At 33.7% G+C, this 17,803-nt stretch overlaps 4 protein-coding genes across 6 annotated transcripts; 2 read left to right on the forward strand and 2 right to left on the reverse strand.

Moving 5' to 3' along the window:
• LOC109342029 (protein FATTY ACID EXPORT 5-like) lies at window positions 128-2,488 on the reverse strand. The gene is made up of 3 exons (XM_019579989.1): window positions 2,207-2,488; window positions 1,152-1,239; window positions 128-397 (listed from the first exon to the last, which is right to left on the reverse strand). Exons 1-3 carry the CDS (start codon window positions 2,403-2,405, stop codon window positions 322-324), a joined length of 363 nt encoding a protein of 120 aa, XP_019435534.1. The 5' UTR covers window positions 2,406-2,488; the 3' UTR covers window positions 128-321.
• On the forward strand, window positions 4,343-9,329 carry LOC109341976 (probable disease resistance protein At1g61300). The gene is made up of 3 exons (XM_019579942.1): window positions 4,343-4,549; window positions 5,126-8,273; window positions 8,567-9,329. Exons 2-3 carry the CDS (start codon window positions 5,142-5,144, stop codon window positions 9,191-9,193), a joined length of 3,759 nt encoding a protein of 1,252 aa, XP_019435487.1. The 5' UTR covers window positions 4,343-4,549; window positions 5,126-5,141; the 3' UTR covers window positions 9,194-9,329.
• On the forward strand, window positions 9,940-11,664 carry LOC109342014. Of its 2 annotated transcripts, XM_019579979.1 has the most exons (2): window positions 9,940-10,390; window positions 10,424-11,664. In XM_019579979.1, exons 1-2 carry the CDS (start codon window positions 9,941-9,943, stop codon window positions 11,267-11,269), a joined length of 1,296 nt encoding a protein of 431 aa, XP_019435524.1. In that variant the 5' UTR covers window position 9,940; the 3' UTR covers window positions 11,270-11,664. The 2 variants fall into 2 exon arrangements, with proteins under 2 accessions (XP_019435524.1, XP_019435517.1); XM_019579972.1 differs by having other exon boundaries at window positions 9,940-11,664.
• On the reverse strand, window positions 11,820-17,621 carry LOC109342000 (purple acid phosphatase 18-like). 2 transcript variants are annotated; one of them, XM_019579961.1, is made up of 6 exons: window positions 17,446-17,621; window positions 16,023-16,443; window positions 12,914-13,161; window positions 12,627-12,815; window positions 12,468-12,556; window positions 11,820-12,301 (listed from the first exon to the last, which is right to left on the reverse strand). In XM_019579961.1, exons 1-6 carry the CDS (start codon window positions 17,581-17,583, stop codon window positions 12,043-12,045), a joined length of 1,344 nt encoding a protein of 447 aa, XP_019435506.1. In that variant the 5' UTR covers window positions 17,584-17,621; the 3' UTR covers window positions 11,820-12,042. The 2 variants fall into 2 exon arrangements, with proteins under 2 accessions (XP_019435506.1, XP_019435499.1); XM_019579954.1 differs by lacking the exons at window positions 16,023-16,443; window positions 17,446-17,621 and adding an exon at window positions 14,585-14,755 and having other exon boundaries at window positions 12,914-13,582.

Raw genomic sequence — 17,803 nt, forward strand, 5'->3', positions numbered from 1 at the left:
CTATAGTGTATGGATATATGAAAATTTGCAGGATAGTCAAATAATAAGTCTGAATAAGCACCACACATGTCTTGTATTCAGACAGTCTCAATGCTATCTTAGGAAGAAAAGGAAGAAGAAAAAGTGGTGCTTAAAAAGTATCTAATGTGATGGATGAATAGACACAGTTTTGCTACATGTATAATAACTTTAGTTCAATCTCTAAAATCACTGAACATACAAGTACAATGATATATGTCAACCATGTAAGAAAGGCATGAAGATCACCTTACATATCTGTGTTATTATTGTAAGAAAAGATATATGATAAACCATTTTATATTACTCAGCCTTATTAGTAGGAACATGGTTGCCACCAGTTGCTAGTTTGAAGAGATAAAACACAGTCATCAGAGCACTGCAAGAAAACAAAAGGTAAACATCTTAACATATGATGCAAACAGTAATTTATATATTTATACAACAACAAAGACTTAAACTTGCCTCAAGTCAAGAAAAATCAAACTTAACCTTTCAGGATTTGATCATGAGAATAAAATAATACATATCCAGCACAAATGGATACATTAAGTGAAGACACCATGAAGTTTTCACCAACCTGTTTTCTACAACAGTTTTGGTGACAAGTGTGGAACAATTGGACAAAATCTAAACTAAGTAATGTTTGCTACTTGCTAGTGCTTGGTTCTTGATTTCTTGTTTGAAAAATAATATATACATCTTCAAATGACAATGAGATGCTAGAACAAATTTAGAGGAACTTCCACAAAACAATTTTAAGATAATAATATCATAGAAAAAGTGTCCTTTAAAATCAGAAGTGAAGATTTCATTGTTTAAAAGATTATAAAGGGAAAATAACTTTGACAGGTGCATTTACTTCTCATAAAAGATATATCCATGGATTAATAATATTTGACATAAGAGCTAACAACTTCACAAAATTAAAAGGATTGAATTAATAATATCCAAAAAAGGATTGAATTAACAACTTCACCAAATTTGACATAAGATATATATTCATGGATTAATAATATCCAAAAAATTAATCTTATATTAAAAAGGAATGAATTTAATTCCTACAAGTCTGCATGGGAATAAAAATATTTCAGAATATGAGCTTGAGTACTTGTAATCAATCCTTAAATTACCTGATTCCTGCAACAATACCAGCAGGCATAACCTTGGATGTTTCAATGTAACGCTGCCCCATGACCCAAGTTAGTGCGGCTGCAACAACTGTTTTGAAGGATACAAATTAGTAAATGACATCCAAGTCTTTATCTCACTAGGTGAGATCGGCTACATGGATCAAACGACCACAGATTGCTCTATCATAAATCATGTTCATTAATAAAACTTTGATCTCTAAGTTTTTCTTAATCATTTCGCCTATGGTTTTTCTCGATCTCTAAGCCTTTCTTAATCATTTTGCCTATGGTTTTTCTTGATCTCTAAGCCTTTCTTAATCATTTCGTCTGTGATTTTTCCCGATCTTCCTTTCCCTCTAGGAACTAGACTAGCCTCTATTTGATCAACTCTCCTAGACTTAAAATATGACCATAGTTAATGCAGCAAACACAGCTTGTTAAGTGAATACAGAGTATAACAGACATAGAATCTCCAACATAAACACACACACACAATTTTGTCCTAAGAATTATTGAGATAATTAGTTGTAAGATAGTTGATTATTAGTTTTTCTTGTTTTCTATATATAAACCATTGTATCTTCTTTCTAATTCAATTTCTTATTCATACATCCATTCATACTTCTTGATTCATTAAGAATTTCTTTAATGTCTCCTACCATTTTAACAAACATGGTATTATATTCTTAAAAACAAAGAAAGAAATATCATTATGCCTTAACAAAAAGACATAGGCACTAACATTCCATAAAGCTTATACATTTAATCTCAATATCCCAATAACTATTGATTCTTAATTAAATAAATACACATAAATATGAATGATACCCATTAAATAAACGACCCAAAATCACACCCTTCACAACAACAAAAATTCATCACAGTTTTTTTTTGTTTCCACATGTATCTTGCACCGGAGGCAATCCTGTCCGAAACCGAGACATTGTTTAAGAGGAATCAAGCATATATCACTTGAACCAACGCCCCGTCGGTAACCCATCACAGTTTATAACAGAAAAAGTTATAAAAAGGTAATAATTGAAAGGGAAACGTACTAGTCTCAAGGGTGATGGCAAAGTATGAATTTTTGCGGTTATGAAAAGCATTGAGACTGATATAAGAAGCAAAGAAGAGAATGAAACCAGAAACAACACCACCAGCGAGAGAACCAATGCTTCCTTTGCTAATATAACCAATAAATCCTCCTAACACTAACACCAATCCGTACGGAATCGTGAAACAGAAATCGTGCATTTTCGGAGACTAATGGAATCGGAGACTAATTTTGAATTTCCTCAGATCTCAAATTCTCTCTCTCTCTCTCTCTCTCTCTCTCTGTTTGTTAGTGGCGCGTGGATTACACAAGTCAATATCAATTATGATGTAGATTTCCCCTTTGACTAGTCTATATTTTCAGAATTGCCATTATATAATTATGACTAGTTTTTTAATTGTTCGATCAGAATTTCATGTAATTGAACATGTAAATATTCAATCATAGTAAAAATAGTTATTCAGATAGGTTTGGGCCAACTCTTATAGGGTTCGGGTTAAATTGAGTTAGATTAAAGAACTTAGGTATACAATTTAAGTATATTAAGTTGTAGCCTAAGTTCCACTAAGTGTGTTGTGGGTCGACTCATATAATATTAAAAAATATTTATTTAATATTAACTTATTTAATTTATTTTTTAAAAATATATATAATTTGATATTAAATTATAACATTTTTAACATACGTATTATGTATAAATTAACTAAAATTATATATTAAATGTCTTATGCTTGAGCTAATATGTCATTATCAATCTACTATATGATTTTTAGCATAACCTATTCATTAGATCTCTTATTCATAATGTGTTATTACTTCCTAATACAATGATTTCACTTTAATATATAAACATTTCGACACTACCAAAATAATATTATGTCAATTTATAGTAATGGTAGTTATACTCAAGTTCAAAAGGAATTTTATGTGTCAAAATATAGTAATAGTTTTAATATAATCATCATTCTTTACTTTTTAGAAATATATACATTACTGTTTTTGTTCTTTAGTTTTAATATATAGAACTATTTAATTTATAGAATGATGATTATATTAAAACTATTAAATATTTCATTCTTTACTGTTTTTGTTCTTTACTTTCAAATATTAATATATACATTATTTTGTTCTTGTGCTTAAAAGGACATTCTACAAAATAGAAAGAATAATAAATATTTCACTTTATAACAATATTTTAATTTATAAAATATTTATATTATAAATATTACTATATTTATTTTTTTGAAAGTTCATAACGCTAATATTTATTATACATTTTTATTATAAGCTCATAATACAATTATGTTGTAAAACAATATTTCACCTAAGGCTTATTACCAAGTCAAAGGTTTCTAAAAAGAAAAAAAATGCACAGTTCGAGTCTGTGGGTAAGCTCGACGCGTACCTTATTTTAATATAGTTCGGTTAGTTTATGCTAAAAAGTCCAAATCCAATACAAATTAATAAAAATGATACACAAATCCTATCACCTATGAATCTTTGGGCTTTGGAGGTCGGCCCTGCCCATTTTGACACATCTAAGCAAGAGTCCTCATTAGATCTTAGATAGACAAAAAATATCAAGATTTCGATTGTTAAGAGCGACATTATCAAGAGGACAACCGCACATCCAAAATAGAATAGTTTCTTATACATAATGAGATACCCTTAGTTATACTAAAAATGTAACAAAGTCCTTAAGATATTTGAGAATTTAAAAAATGCATTGAAATAATAACTTTAAGATTTTATAAGATCTTAAATATATCACCATCCAGTATATACTTTATATCTTTTGAATCCTTAAAGAATGATGTAATGACTATTTATTTATAGTTTCCTAAAGTATTTCATACCCATGTGTAAAGAGACTTAGACATTAATTCTATTATTTTTCTCTCTCTATAGAGATAGCATGTGACCAAATAAAGATAAAAATATGTCATCAATATTTTGTAAAGTCAAGTCATCATATCCTATTGTCGGTCTCATTCCATATCTCAAACCAATCAAAATGTGACTTTTTGTTTTTAGAATTTCCGTTTTATTCATATAGTAAAATGTGGTAGGTTTGGAACATAGAATGAGACACGGTTGGAGACAAGTGATTCTTGTCCCTATTGTTAACCCAAAGGATACTTCCTAGCAATAATTGAAAGATAATTGACTATCTAGTCCACATACTAGTTCCCTGTTCCCACCAATATCAATAATTTACTTTCCATAAGATCTATGTTCTAAGCATTTATTAGTGAAACTCAATCACACTATTCTTCAGTTTAAGGAGCTTCTGAAAGAGTACAAGGATCATAATCTTTTGAGTATCCAACATCTTGAACTTACAGTGAGTTTAACCAAATTCTATCCTCTTATGTTGTAGCATAATTTATATATTTCACATGATTGCTTTTTATAGTTCATAAAAAGTTAGATCAATGATGATGATGATGCTATTTAAGAATTTAGTTGACATAGAAATCAGAACATAGATTATAGATACTTGTTCACTTAGGTTCATAAGCACAACTTTTTTTGTGTTCCTCATAAATAAATTGAGGATTCATTTTACTTATCAGTATAGTCCTCCTGATGAGCATATAAAACTAAAATGATTTAGCATTGGGTGTTGGTTCAAGTGGTACATGCTTGATTCCCCTTAAGCAAGGTCTCGGGTTCGAGTCGTGTGGATGGAAAAATACCCACTGAGAGAGTTAGCCTCACATATTTGTATTTGTGGATGTACTCGGCTTGGACAGGATTGCCTCCAGTGCGATATATTTGTGGGAAACAAAAAAAACTAAAATGATTTTATTTGTAAAGCGAGCTTCTCCTAATATGATATATGTAGTGATCTAAACAATAACAATCCTTTGATTTTGAATGCTTCTTGATTAAGTGATAAATTTGATTACTTTGGCAGGGTTACCTTTGTTTAAATGGCAGAGGTTGTTGTTTCCATTGCTGGAAAACTCTCAGAATATGTGGTAGCTTTAGTGATAAGACAAGGACAGTATCTATTTCATGTCAGCAGAATCATCAAAAATCTTGAGAGGAAAAAGGAGGAGTTGATTTCGACTAGAGATGAAGTGCAGAAAAGAGTTGAAGCAACTAATAAAACAGAAAGGGTCAATGATGCTGTTTTGGAGTGGCTGAGTGAAGTGAAGAAACTCATAGAAGAGGTGGAGAAGCTGGAGGCAGGAACAGAAACTAATAGCAGTTGTTTCCGAGGGAAATGTTCGATTCGGAAGAGATACCGTCTTTACAAACAAATGCATAAGAAGATAGAAAGAATGGTGCAGCTTGATAAGAAAGGACAATTTGAGACAATTTCCCTCCCTGCACCAATTCCAGATATTGAGTATTTTTCTTCTGGAAATATTGTGTACTTCGAGTCTACGGAAAATGCTTCGGATCAGCTTTTGGAAGCACTGCAAGATGATAGGAGCTTTATAATTGGATTGTATGGGATGGGTGGTTCTGGTAAAACAACATTGGTGAAAGCAGTAGGTAACAAAGCCAAGGCTTTGAACCTTTTTGATCAAGTTGTATTTGCCACTGTGTCCCAGACTCCAGATGTTAAGAAGATTCAAGACGAAATCGCTGACTTGATGGGACTGAAATTGAATGAAAACAGTGAAGCTGGAAGAGCAAGAAGGATATCTTTGAGATTACAAAGTAAGGAACGGATTCTCGTGATCTTGGATGATGTTTGGTCCAAGCTTGAGCTAGAGGATATAGGGATTCCTTGTAATGGTAATCACTGGGAGTGCAAGGTTATTCTGACCACACGTCTCCGACGAGTATGTACCTTGATGAACTGTCAAAGGGAAATTCCTTTGCTTCTTTTATCTGAAGAGGAAGCTTGGATGTTGTTAAAAAAACATTCGGGCATAGATGATAAGTCCTTATCCAACCTATCCAATGTGGCGCGCCAAGTGGCTATTGAATGTAAAGGGTTACCGATTGCGATTGAAGCACTGGGATCTTCCTTGAAAAGAAAACCCATTGAGGAGTGGAAGGCAGCATTAGACAGTCTGAGACATTCAAAACCAATTGATGTCGAAGAAGGAGTGAGAGATGCTTTCTCCTGTATCGAATTAAGCTATAATCATTTGAAAAGCAAAGGCGATAAGTTGATGTTCTTGATATGCAGTATGTTTCCAGAAGATCATGAGATCTTCGTTGAAGATTTGATCAGCTATGGAGTAGGGCTAGGTGTGTGTGGTGAAGTCGAATCGTTTGATTCGGCAAGGAGCTGGTTGAGAGCTAGCATAAACAAACTTGTAGATTCTTCTCTATTGATGCACTCGGAGAAAAATAAAGACCACTTTGCTGTTGCGCATAGAACAGACCATGTAAAGATGCATGACATGGTACGCGATGTTGCTTTGTGGATAGCATCAAGATCCATTGATCACAATATTCTCGTGAATCTCGCTAAAGATCTAAATACCTTGGCTGAGAATGGAGGTATAAATAATTATTTTGCAGTATCTTCGTGGCACAACAGAACAGACCGGATCGACGCTCGTGTGGATGCTCCAAAGCTTGAGATTCTGTTGCTAAATACTAGAACATCTTTGGATTTGCGGACTGCATCATTCGAAGGTATAAAAGGAATCAAGGTTATGGCTATAATCAGCGAGGGTTACAGGACATCATTATCATTGCCCCCTTCAATTCACTCATTGACTAATCTCCGAACTCTGCGCTTGAGGAGATGGGAATTAGGTGATATCTCTTTCATTTTAAGCCTAAAAAAACTCGAGGTTCTCGATGTGCAAGCTTGCAGCTTCAAAGAACTTCCAAATGAAATCGAGAAACTGAGTAAATTGAAGTTGCTGGATTTGTCAGGGTGTACAGTTCTAGAGAATTATAATTCCAAAGCAATAGGGAGATGTACACAACTAGAAGAGTTATATGTTTCTGGACCTCTCTTCCATAGGGATGACACAGGCATATATCCTTCTCAACAATTTGTAAATGATATCACTCTCCCGAATTTGTGGAGGTATACATTAGAACTCGGACACTTACAAACTTTTGGCTATGGTATCAATGAGAATTCTAGCATGAGATCCCTGAGCTTGAAAGAGTTCGATGTATCCATGTTCACTGCATCTAAAATGAATCTTATACAACAAGCAGAAGATATTTATTTGAATCGCCTTCATGGAGGGTGTAAGAATATCGTCCCGGAGATGGTTCAAGCTGTGGGAGGCATGGATGACTTGACTAAGTTACGGCTTCGCTCTTGTTCAGAGATAGAATGCCTCATAGATACAACTTCTCACAATGATGATTTTCTCATGCATGCTTTATTGCCAGGGCTGGTAAAATTAGAGCTGGAGGAAATGGAAAATTTAATAGAACTTTGCCGCGGTTCAACTCCGCATGCGCTTAGCTTCTTTGAGAAATTAGAAGAAGTCCATATAAGGAAATGCCAACAGTTACAAAGCATATTTCCAAGGAACTGTGAACTTCGCAATCTAAAAATCTTAAAAATTGATGGCAGAGGATTTTCCCACTCAACTGTTGCCATCAGTTGCGCAGCAGTTGCGCTTTTCTCGATGTCTGTTGCCCAAAGCCTACAACAGTTAGAAGAGATATCTATAGCAGATTGCAAGGAACTAAGGCATATAATATCGAAGGAAGAGGACGAAATATCTCCAGCTCTTAACAAATCTCATTTGATGCTCCCTAATTTGAAGAAACTCTCCATCCATTATTGTCCAAAGTTAGAATTTGCATTGCCAAGCTCTTGTGCTGCTGGCCTTGTGCAACTGCAAGAGCTAGAAATTTCGAAAGCTTCTGAGCTGAAATATATTTTTGGCAATTATGACCAAGAACATCATTCATTACAGCAAAATGAGATCCGAAGCAACCCTCCTGCTTTAAAAGTACTCAAACTCCAGAACCTTTCAAATTTCCTCAGGATATGCATTGGAAACTATCAACCTTGGTGCCCATCTTTGAGGGATTTAAGTTGTGTGAATTGCCCAAAATTGAGTTTATCTTGTATTCATCTGATGATTGGTTCGGAAGCGAAACAGCAGCATCTGGATACGGTACTTTTCCGCTAAATATAACTCATCGAAATGCAATGCAAAATGTTTTTCGATTTCACTAAGTAATTTTCAATGGCACACACATGACGATGTTTCTATTCTGTTATACCATTATTTCTGGTGGCTATTGTAAATTTGTAATGCTACCCATTCCATCAGGTGCTACCTTGCAATGGAGTGTCCTTCACATAAATTTTTAGACATCAATTTTGATACTTCTAAAACAAATGGATTCTGTCATTTACAGATATCATTTATGTTAAAATATCTCTTGATTAACACTGCTTTTTCAGGGAGTATCCTTTGAGGAGGAGCAGAAAAATCATCTGACCTCGACATTGGAACGAATCGAGATACGAGGTTTCTCCGAATTAAAGTTCATATGGTCTGATTCTACTCCTACACAGATGTTGAGTCTACAATATCTTCAATACTTAAAGGTTGGTGGCTGTTCAAAACTGAAGCATGTTTTCTCCATAGTGGTCCTTAGAAGCTTACCAGAGTTATCATCCCTTGTTATACATCATTGTGAGGAATTGGAAGAAATCATTGCAGAGAATGAAGAGTCTCAAAACCAAGCCAATAATAAAGTATGCTTTCCAAAATTGAGACATTTGGCTGTGAAGAAGTGTAACAAATTGAAAAGCCTTTTCTCTATTGCTATGGTTGGAATGCTTCCTCAAATAAGTACACTACACATTTCAGAGGCTGCTACACTAGTAGAGGTTTTCAAACATAGCAGTGAGGATAGTATTGTCTATGGTGAGAAAATTGTGCTTCCAAACTTGAGAGAAATAAAAGTAACAAAATTGCCAAATTTTGTGGATATTTGCCAAGGACTTCAGTTGCAGACAGTGAAAGCAGTGGAAATCATGGCAGATGAATGCCCCAAATTCTCTCCAATTTCAGAAGCAACATAAATTGTTAGGTCTCTACATATCATGTTTTCTTAATTATTTTAATTTGTTTGTACTATTAAGTATACTTAATAACTGGATACAACTGTGTGTATGTGGAGAATATATATATATATATATATATATATCTCACACACACATATATATATCATGAAGTACTCAACATTAATGTATGATGAAGAACATTGTAACTGTAGGCTAAGTTTACTTGTAGCAGTGAATTTGTAGGTTATAGCTATAGCTTGTAATTTTTTGTGGTATCTATTCTATGATAATTAATCTCTTTCGTCCACTACTGCTTTCCTAATAAGTATTTTCACATGAATCAAACTATTGACCTTATGATTTTTCTGAGGATCTAGTGAGACCGAACTAATCTCTTTGGAGTGCGTGACTATCCCCTCCAACAAATGTGTTTCTCTCAAGAATAGAACTTTTGAACTGATGATCTTTCCTTAGTATTTTATACCACTAGATTAACATATTAGTCTATAGCTTATAGTTTATATAACTGAGAAATTCTAATTGTATTAAGAGAAAAGATATATACACCGACAGCGTAAGAGTTTTTACACTGTCACTCCATTATCTACATTCATTTTTAATTATGTTTGACTTTTCATAAAAAGTAATCCAAATAAACGATGGATGATGTACTGATTGTGCATAATTTTTTATATTGTCAGTGCATCAATATTACACTATTGTATTAATAGTTCAATAAAGTAGAGATTAAGAAACCTTCTGATTATGATAATGTCTTATTTTTCCTTAACTTCCACAAATCTAAAACGACGTCGTAGCATTCTTGTTTTTCAAACATTTCTAGGGTTCTCTACCAGCGCTCAAACACAAACAATGGCTTATGTTAGGACCCGCTTAATCCAACCCAAAACCAGTTTCAACTTACTCTTCAACACTACACACTTACCCAACAATCTCCGAATCCTGAACATGTCGATAACTCAAGGAAAATCAAAAAGACCCATTTGCCCATCTTGTTCTAAACCTACCCGAACTTGCCTCTGTTCTCGAATCCTAACACCGGCTATCGACAATTCCGTCAATGTAACCATTCTACAACACGTGCTTGAGTCCAACCACCCTCTTAATTCTACTAGAATCGCTAAGCTTGGCTTCAAAAATCTCACCTTGGCAACTATTTCTGATGTTAATTTTGAAACCCGGTTCATGATTCGGTTATTTGAAATTTTGGGTCGGGTTGAAAGTGGTTTAAATGGTTTGTTTTCACATAAATCTTGGGAAATTGGAGTGACCCAAGAGTTGTTTCGTGAGAAAGATTCTAACTTGATTGATTGTGCTGGAAAAGATAGTGGTTTGAAAAATGGTGATGATAATGGGGATGTTCCAAGTTCTAGTATCAGTGATGGGTTAGTGGTGAATGATCAAGTTGAGAAAAAATTAATTTATTCAAAGCTTGATTCTAATGGAGGTGTTTGTGAAGAGAATGAAGATTATGCTATTAGTGTTACCATTGGCAAATATGGTGCCATTAGTTCTATGTCTCATATTTGGATGCCACAGTTACAATCTCAATCCCATAAGTTAAGTTTTGATAAGATTTTGACTTATCATGAAGCTTGTGAAGCACTTTCAAAAGGGTTTTTGGTGAAGAAGTTTCAAATGAGGCAATTGGATAAGGGAAATAACTTGGAAGAATATGAAGAATTTGAGCTTGAGGTTCCTTCTGGATCAGTACTTTTATTTCCTTCTGATAAGGCTGTTAGTGTTAATGGCCTAGAGGCTATTGGTTATGAGGTGAAGAATTTGATTGTTCTGGATGGAACATGGGCCAAGGCTAAAAGAGTTTATAGTGAAAACCCTTGGTTGAACATTTTGCCTCATTTGAAGTTGGAAGTGAATGAAATGAGCTTGTATAGTGATGTGAGGCAACAACCTAAAGCTGGTTATTTGTCCACCATTGAGAGCATTGTATATGCCTTAAGGGCACTAGGGGAGAAGAATCATGAGGGATTGGATAATCTCTTGGATACTTTTGAGTCCATGGTTGGAGATCAAAGGCGTTGTAAAGATGAGAGACTGAGCAAAGTCACTTGAAACCCTTATAGAAATCTCACCAGAAAGAGACAGTGTTGAAGCTATTCAACCACATCATGATGTAAAGAGAAGTTAATTGTTGACAACCACATTGAAGAAACAAATCTTCATAAAGTCAAAACATGGCATAAATGTAACAGGATTGTCACAACCTGATTTCATGCCTTGGTGAACACCAAATAGAATCAGTTTTTTTGTCTAGTTTTATTCTATGATGTAATATGCGTTTTTATTCCCTGTATTTGTTGGTGTGATTTTTCTTTGGGGCTTAGACCTGTTATTGACATTAACAAATAAGTCAGTTTTAGTACTTTGATGCAGAATTGGCTGATCCAGAAAGTTTATACTTGATGCTCAATGATCAACTTTGAATTTTTTTACATCTGTATTTATATATTGCTGGTTTACATTCTATCCTATCACCTTTACCCTAGTATTGCATTCCAGTAGAACAATCACAATAAAGAAGTAAAGAAATCAAAATTCCAATCAACAATATGATATAAGACATTCTCCACTACTTAGTAAGCAGCATTAGTTTTCCTATATATAAACCAGTCTTACAAGTTTAGACAATACAAGCAAATATCATCAATTGCCAAGATACATACAACAGGCATACACTACAGTTACATACTATTTCATGCCCTTATAGTATTTAAATACAAGCACAACCAGCAGCAATGTCGTACCGAAATAACAAAGCCCAACCAACTCAAGCTGCTACTAGTATCATACGCTAATATGCGGCATTGTCTCATTGTCTACATTTATCAAACACTTGCTATTCCACCAGTTGATAAATGAAGGCTTTTAGGGTTTGTAAGTATGTTCATCAGTTTAAGTCTCTTTTTATCAACACATCTTGAGCTGACCAAAGAGGTTATCCAGATATCATCAACTTTTACCGCCTCATCATCATCATTCCTGTGCCAACTCCAGAAGGCATGAGTGGAGTTTACAATCTTTAACTCACCATGTCCAAAACTATCTTCACGGAATTCAGACCACTTTGGCTGTGGGTTTATATACCTGCCCACAAACAATGATGTAAGGATACATCAGGCAACAATGAAAAAATAAACAAATTTCAGGTTGCATGCACAGTAACAAACAACCTCGATGTAGTTTTTTCTACATAAAAATGATTCCGAAAACAGATTCCTTTTGATAGTCTCTGGTGGCAGTGATAACTTACCTATGGGCTAAACCTTCTCTGTTTCCTCCATCGCCAATAGTTATATGGACAGCACCACAGGGATCCAATCTTCCATTATAAACACGTTTCTGTCGATCAGACAAGGAGCCACATAAGACTGTTTACAAAGAAAATAAATGTGAAAATATATTGGCATACCGAACGTTCATAAGCATGAACATGACCAGCTAGAACTATATCAACACCGGCAGCATAAAGCAATGGCTCCATAGCAGCCATCATATCATCCCCTTCACCTTGATGAGCCCTGTTACTATTATACCATGGTGCATGAAATAACACAAGCAGCCAAGGTGTCCTTTCCCGGTCCACCTTTGACAAATCTGCCTGTTAGATGAAAGATGATGACATTAACCCTCTGAAGGTAAAATATTTAAGAGGGGAAAAGTGTAGTAACTCTAGATCAATTGGAACAATCAACTAACCTTTAGCCATCTGTATTGTTCTGAATACTCATCATAATCGGCATAGGAACCAAGCATGATGATGTGAACGCCTGCAACTTCAAAAGAATAATAGAGATTTGAAGTTGATCCACTTTCCTCAAATGGCATTTTCCATCTGGAATTATAGGACACAAACCTATCCTCTAACAAAAGTATGTTCTCCTTTTCATGGTTCCCCTGTGTTACCATCCATGGCCTTGTACTAGCAAGTGGCTCAACTAGCTCACCAAATGTGTCCCATAGATGTTGCATTCGATCGGCATATGAAAGATCTCCTGGAAGCAAGTAAACATCATAGTTACATTGGTCAATGTGATCTAATGTTGATTTAGTCCAACCAGTTTGACCAAGATCCCCAGCCACAGCAAAAGTAACTGGAAATTGAGCTGGAGGAGTTTTAAGTTGGAACTCAGGACCATATCCACCACATCGGTAAAAGTACGTAGTATTGTGTTCCAGAGGACCAATTACAGTATGGTGTATCTTTCCTGAGCTATATAACATATAACTATAAGAGGTGTACTCTCCTTCAGCTACGGTGTCGTATCTACCAGGTGATGTGCCATATTCTACATATGAAGGTGAGCTTTTATCATCGGTTATCCAGGTAACTCTCATGTGCTTGTTTCCTGCCAGAGAAATATGTACCTGAAATAGAAAATTCTGCATCTAAGTTTCTGACATTTAAAAGGGTACAATAAATGAACATGAACATGAACGGAGAGGCTGATAGTTGTCCCAGAATTCACAAATAATTAACAAAAAGTGAAGCCAACTATTTTAAGTTTAAATAATAAGCAAATGAAATAAGATGTCTCGTTTGAAGATTTGTGACTTAGAGGTCAAGCCCTTTATGCAACAAAATAAATGAAACAAACATTATAATCGCACACAAGTGTCTAAAGATTAGTGAATGCTATTTGAACTTCATCAGTGGAGAAAACCTTACAGGTTTATAACTTGAACATAGATATATGATAGAAGAACTCACTCTTATACCATTTTAAGATGGTGAAAATGGTTTTTACATTGTACTCTTAGAGAAATTGTTGCGGTGAGCAGAATCTGAGAGTAGCTGTCTTTATGAAAGTACTAAAGAGTTGAACTCTAAACTCTACTCTTTCTATCAAAGGATCATCAAAGCAATAAAGTGACTCTGAGTATATAAAATCTATATCCAAATAATTGTCACAGATTTGGATTGATGGAATACATTTCAAAAGAGTAATATTTGCATGAACATAGCATCAGTGTCACTGTTGGTCTCAAAACCATTGCTCGTATATTAAAAGGGTGGCCGAGTGCACGAGAGACTCACACCTAATATGGTTTTGGAAGGGTAGATGTATCGCAAGCAAAAATACTGTTTTCAGGTCCACACATTGATGAGTCAAATTCATTTAAATTTATTCAAAATTTAGAATTTTTTGGAACCATGGTTCGGAACTATGCAATAATTTATAGTTTATTAAGCATAAGCAATCACAGGTATTCAATAATCATTATAATTTAAACAATAATAAAAAGCATAATTTAAAACTAAAACAATACTACATCATAATATTACACAATCCTATCCGAAAGTATAGAAAATCGTTTACAATTCATGATAATGATAATAAGATAGAAGAGAGATTGGTATGGTTTAACCTGATGAGGGTGATTGGAGTGTGGCTTTGAAAATGGAAGCCATGATGAGATTTGTAATGGTTTTCGAGGCATAGGGCGAACATATTTTGCTGTTACAGTTGCACAGAGTAATAATATCACAACCAACTTCAGTTCCATCTCTCTGTGTATCCTGTCTTCAACTTTCTGTGATATATTTCCAAATTTGACGCTATTTCGTTTATCCCTAGGATATTTTTTGTTTTAAGGTTTTTAATTATGTTTCGTCTAGTAAATGAACTTATCAAACAAACGATTTTTTTGTTCAAGTAGCCTATGTTTAATTCCCTTGAGCAATGTATCGGATTCGAGTTTTTTATATGGAAAAAATACTCGTTAGAAGAGTTAGTCTTAAATGTACGTGTGTGAATGTTCTCGACTCGGACATCTTATGTGAAACAAAAAAATAAGTTTATCAACAACTGTTGGTTAGTATAAGGCAGCTAAATTTGAAGATGGTCAAAAGGTTAAAAGAAGCAAGCCACTAACCCGAAAAAAATTAGTTTTATTGGGAATACTTGAAATATGTTATTGTATTAATCCCACATTGACTAGTATTAAAATAAAGTAGAATATCAATGTTATATATTGGACTCAAATTCTTATTGTAATGTCCATCATATATAAGCATCCAATATAAAAAAGTAAAGTTATAAACAATAACAACTAAAATCCTAGATAATGTAATGCAGACTTTTTGAAAAAAAAAAGTGTTTTTCTTAGCATTTTATATATTATTTTAAAAAATAAGATTAGCTACATTTTTTTTTTTGTTATCAATATTAGCTACTTTGTTATTATTTAAATAGTCGATCATCCCAACCATATAGTCATTTCATATATTATGTCGTTTGTTTTTTTAACATTTAATTTTTGTTTTTAAAATTTTTCTTCTTTGTTGTTTTATTACTTGTTTCCTGTTGCAAAAATTATATGAAAATATAGAGTGGTACACAAAAATTGGAAAGAATAAATAAAGAATGTGTTTAGACATTTAGTGATATATTTATCTATATTTATACTTATCTATACTTATTATAAAGCCAAAGTCAAAAATGGTCTAACCACCTATCATAGATTAATTTATAATTCCTCATTTTCCCTTCCCAATTTTCTATTTTCTACAAAAACAAAAAAACCATATAATCTAATGTTCATATCCCTATTATTATATGTCCCATATTATTTTCTTAATTATGTATTCTTCTAAATTTTGTAACCACGACATTTTTTCTTTACTTACCGAACAAAAAATATTTTGTAATGAAATTTATCTTTTAACTGTGTTCTCACGACTTCAATATTCAATAACAACGCTATATAAAGATGATTTTTTTCTCAATTTCATCATACCAAAGAAAAATCATTAATTGAGTTATAATATTTACCCTTGTACTAGCAAGTGGCTCAACTAGCTCACCAAATGTGTCCCATAGATGTTGCATTCGATCGGCATATGAAAGATCTCCTGGAAGCAAGTAAACATCATAGTTACATTGGTCAATGTGATCTAATGTTGATTTAGTCCAACCAGTTTGACCAAGATCCCCAGCCACAGCAAAAGTAACTGGAAATTGAGCTGGAGGAGTTTTAAGTTGGAACTCAGGACCATATCCACCACATCGGTAAAAGTACGTAGTATTGTGTTCCAGAGGACCAATTACAGTATGGTGTATCTTTCCTGAGCTATATAACATATAACTATAAGAGGTGTACTCTCCTTCAGCTACGGTGTCGTATCTACCAGGTGATGTGCCATATTCTACATATGAAGGTGAGCTTTTATCATCGGTTATCCAGGTAACTCTCATGTGCTTGTTTCCTGCCAGAGAAATATGTACCTGAAATAGAAAATTCTGCATCTAAGTTTCTGACATTTAAAAGGGTACAATAAATGAACATGAACATGAACGGAGAGGCTGATAGTTGTCCCAGAATTCACAAATAATTAACAAAAAGTGAAGCCAACTATTTTAAGTTTAAATAATAAGCAAATGAAATAAGATGTCTCGTTTGAAGATTTGTGACTTAGAGGTCAAGCCCTTTATGCAACAAAATAAATGAAACAAACATTATAATCGCACACAAGTGTCTAAAGATTAGTGAATGCTATTTGAACTTCATCAGTGGAGAAAACCTTACAGGTTTATAACTTGAACATAGATATATGATAGAAGAACTCACTCTTATACCATTTTAAGATGGTGAAAATGGTTTTTACATTGTACTCTTAGAGAAATTGTTGCGGTGAGCAGAATCTGAGAGTAGCTGTCTTTATGAAAGTACTAAAGAGTTGAACTCTAAACTCTACTCTTTCTATCAAAGGATCATCAAAGCAATAAAGTGACTCTGAGTATATAAAATCTATATCCAAATAATTGTCACAGATTTGGATTGATGGAATACATTTCAAAAGAGTAATATTTGCATGAACATAGCATCAGTGTCACTGTTGGTCTCAAAACCATTGCTCGTATATTAAAAGGGTGGCCGAGTGCACGAGAGACTCACACCTAATATGGTTTTGGAAGGGTAGATGTATCGCAAGCAAAAATACTGTTTTCAGGTCCACACATTGATGAGTCAAATTCATTTAAATTTATTCAAAATTTAGAATTTTTTGGAACCATGGTTCGGAACTATGCAATAATTTATAGTTTATTAAGCATAAGCAATCACAGGTATTCAATAATCATTATAATTTAAACAATAATAAAAAGCATAATTTAAAACTAAAACAATACTACATCATAATATTACACAATCCTATCCGAAAGTATAGAAAATCGTTTACAATTCATGATAATGATAATAAGATAGAAGAGAGATTGGTATGGTTTAACCTGATGAGGGTGATTGGAGTGTGGCTTTGAAAATGGAAGCCATGATGAGATTTGTAATGGTTTTCGAGGCATAGGGCGAACATATTTTGCTGTTACAGTTGCACAGAGTAATAATATCACAACCAACTTCAGTTCCATCTCTCTGTGTATCCTGTCTTCAACTTTCTGTGATATATTTCCAAATTTGACGCTATTTCGTTTATCCCTAGGATATTTTTTGTTTTAAGGTTTTTAATTATGTTTCGTCTAGTAAATGAACTTATCAAACAAACGATTTTTTTGTTCAAGTAGCCTATGTTTAATTCCCTTGAGCAATGTATCGGATTCGAGTTTTTTATATGGAAAAAATACTCGTTAG

This window comes from Lupinus angustifolius, chromosome LG02, assembly GCF_001865875.1.
Source record: "Lupinus angustifolius cultivar Tanjil chromosome LG02, LupAngTanjil_v1.0, whole genome shotgun sequence".
Taxonomy (NCBI): Eukaryota; Viridiplantae; Streptophyta; class Magnoliopsida; order Fabales; family Fabaceae; genus Lupinus; species Lupinus angustifolius.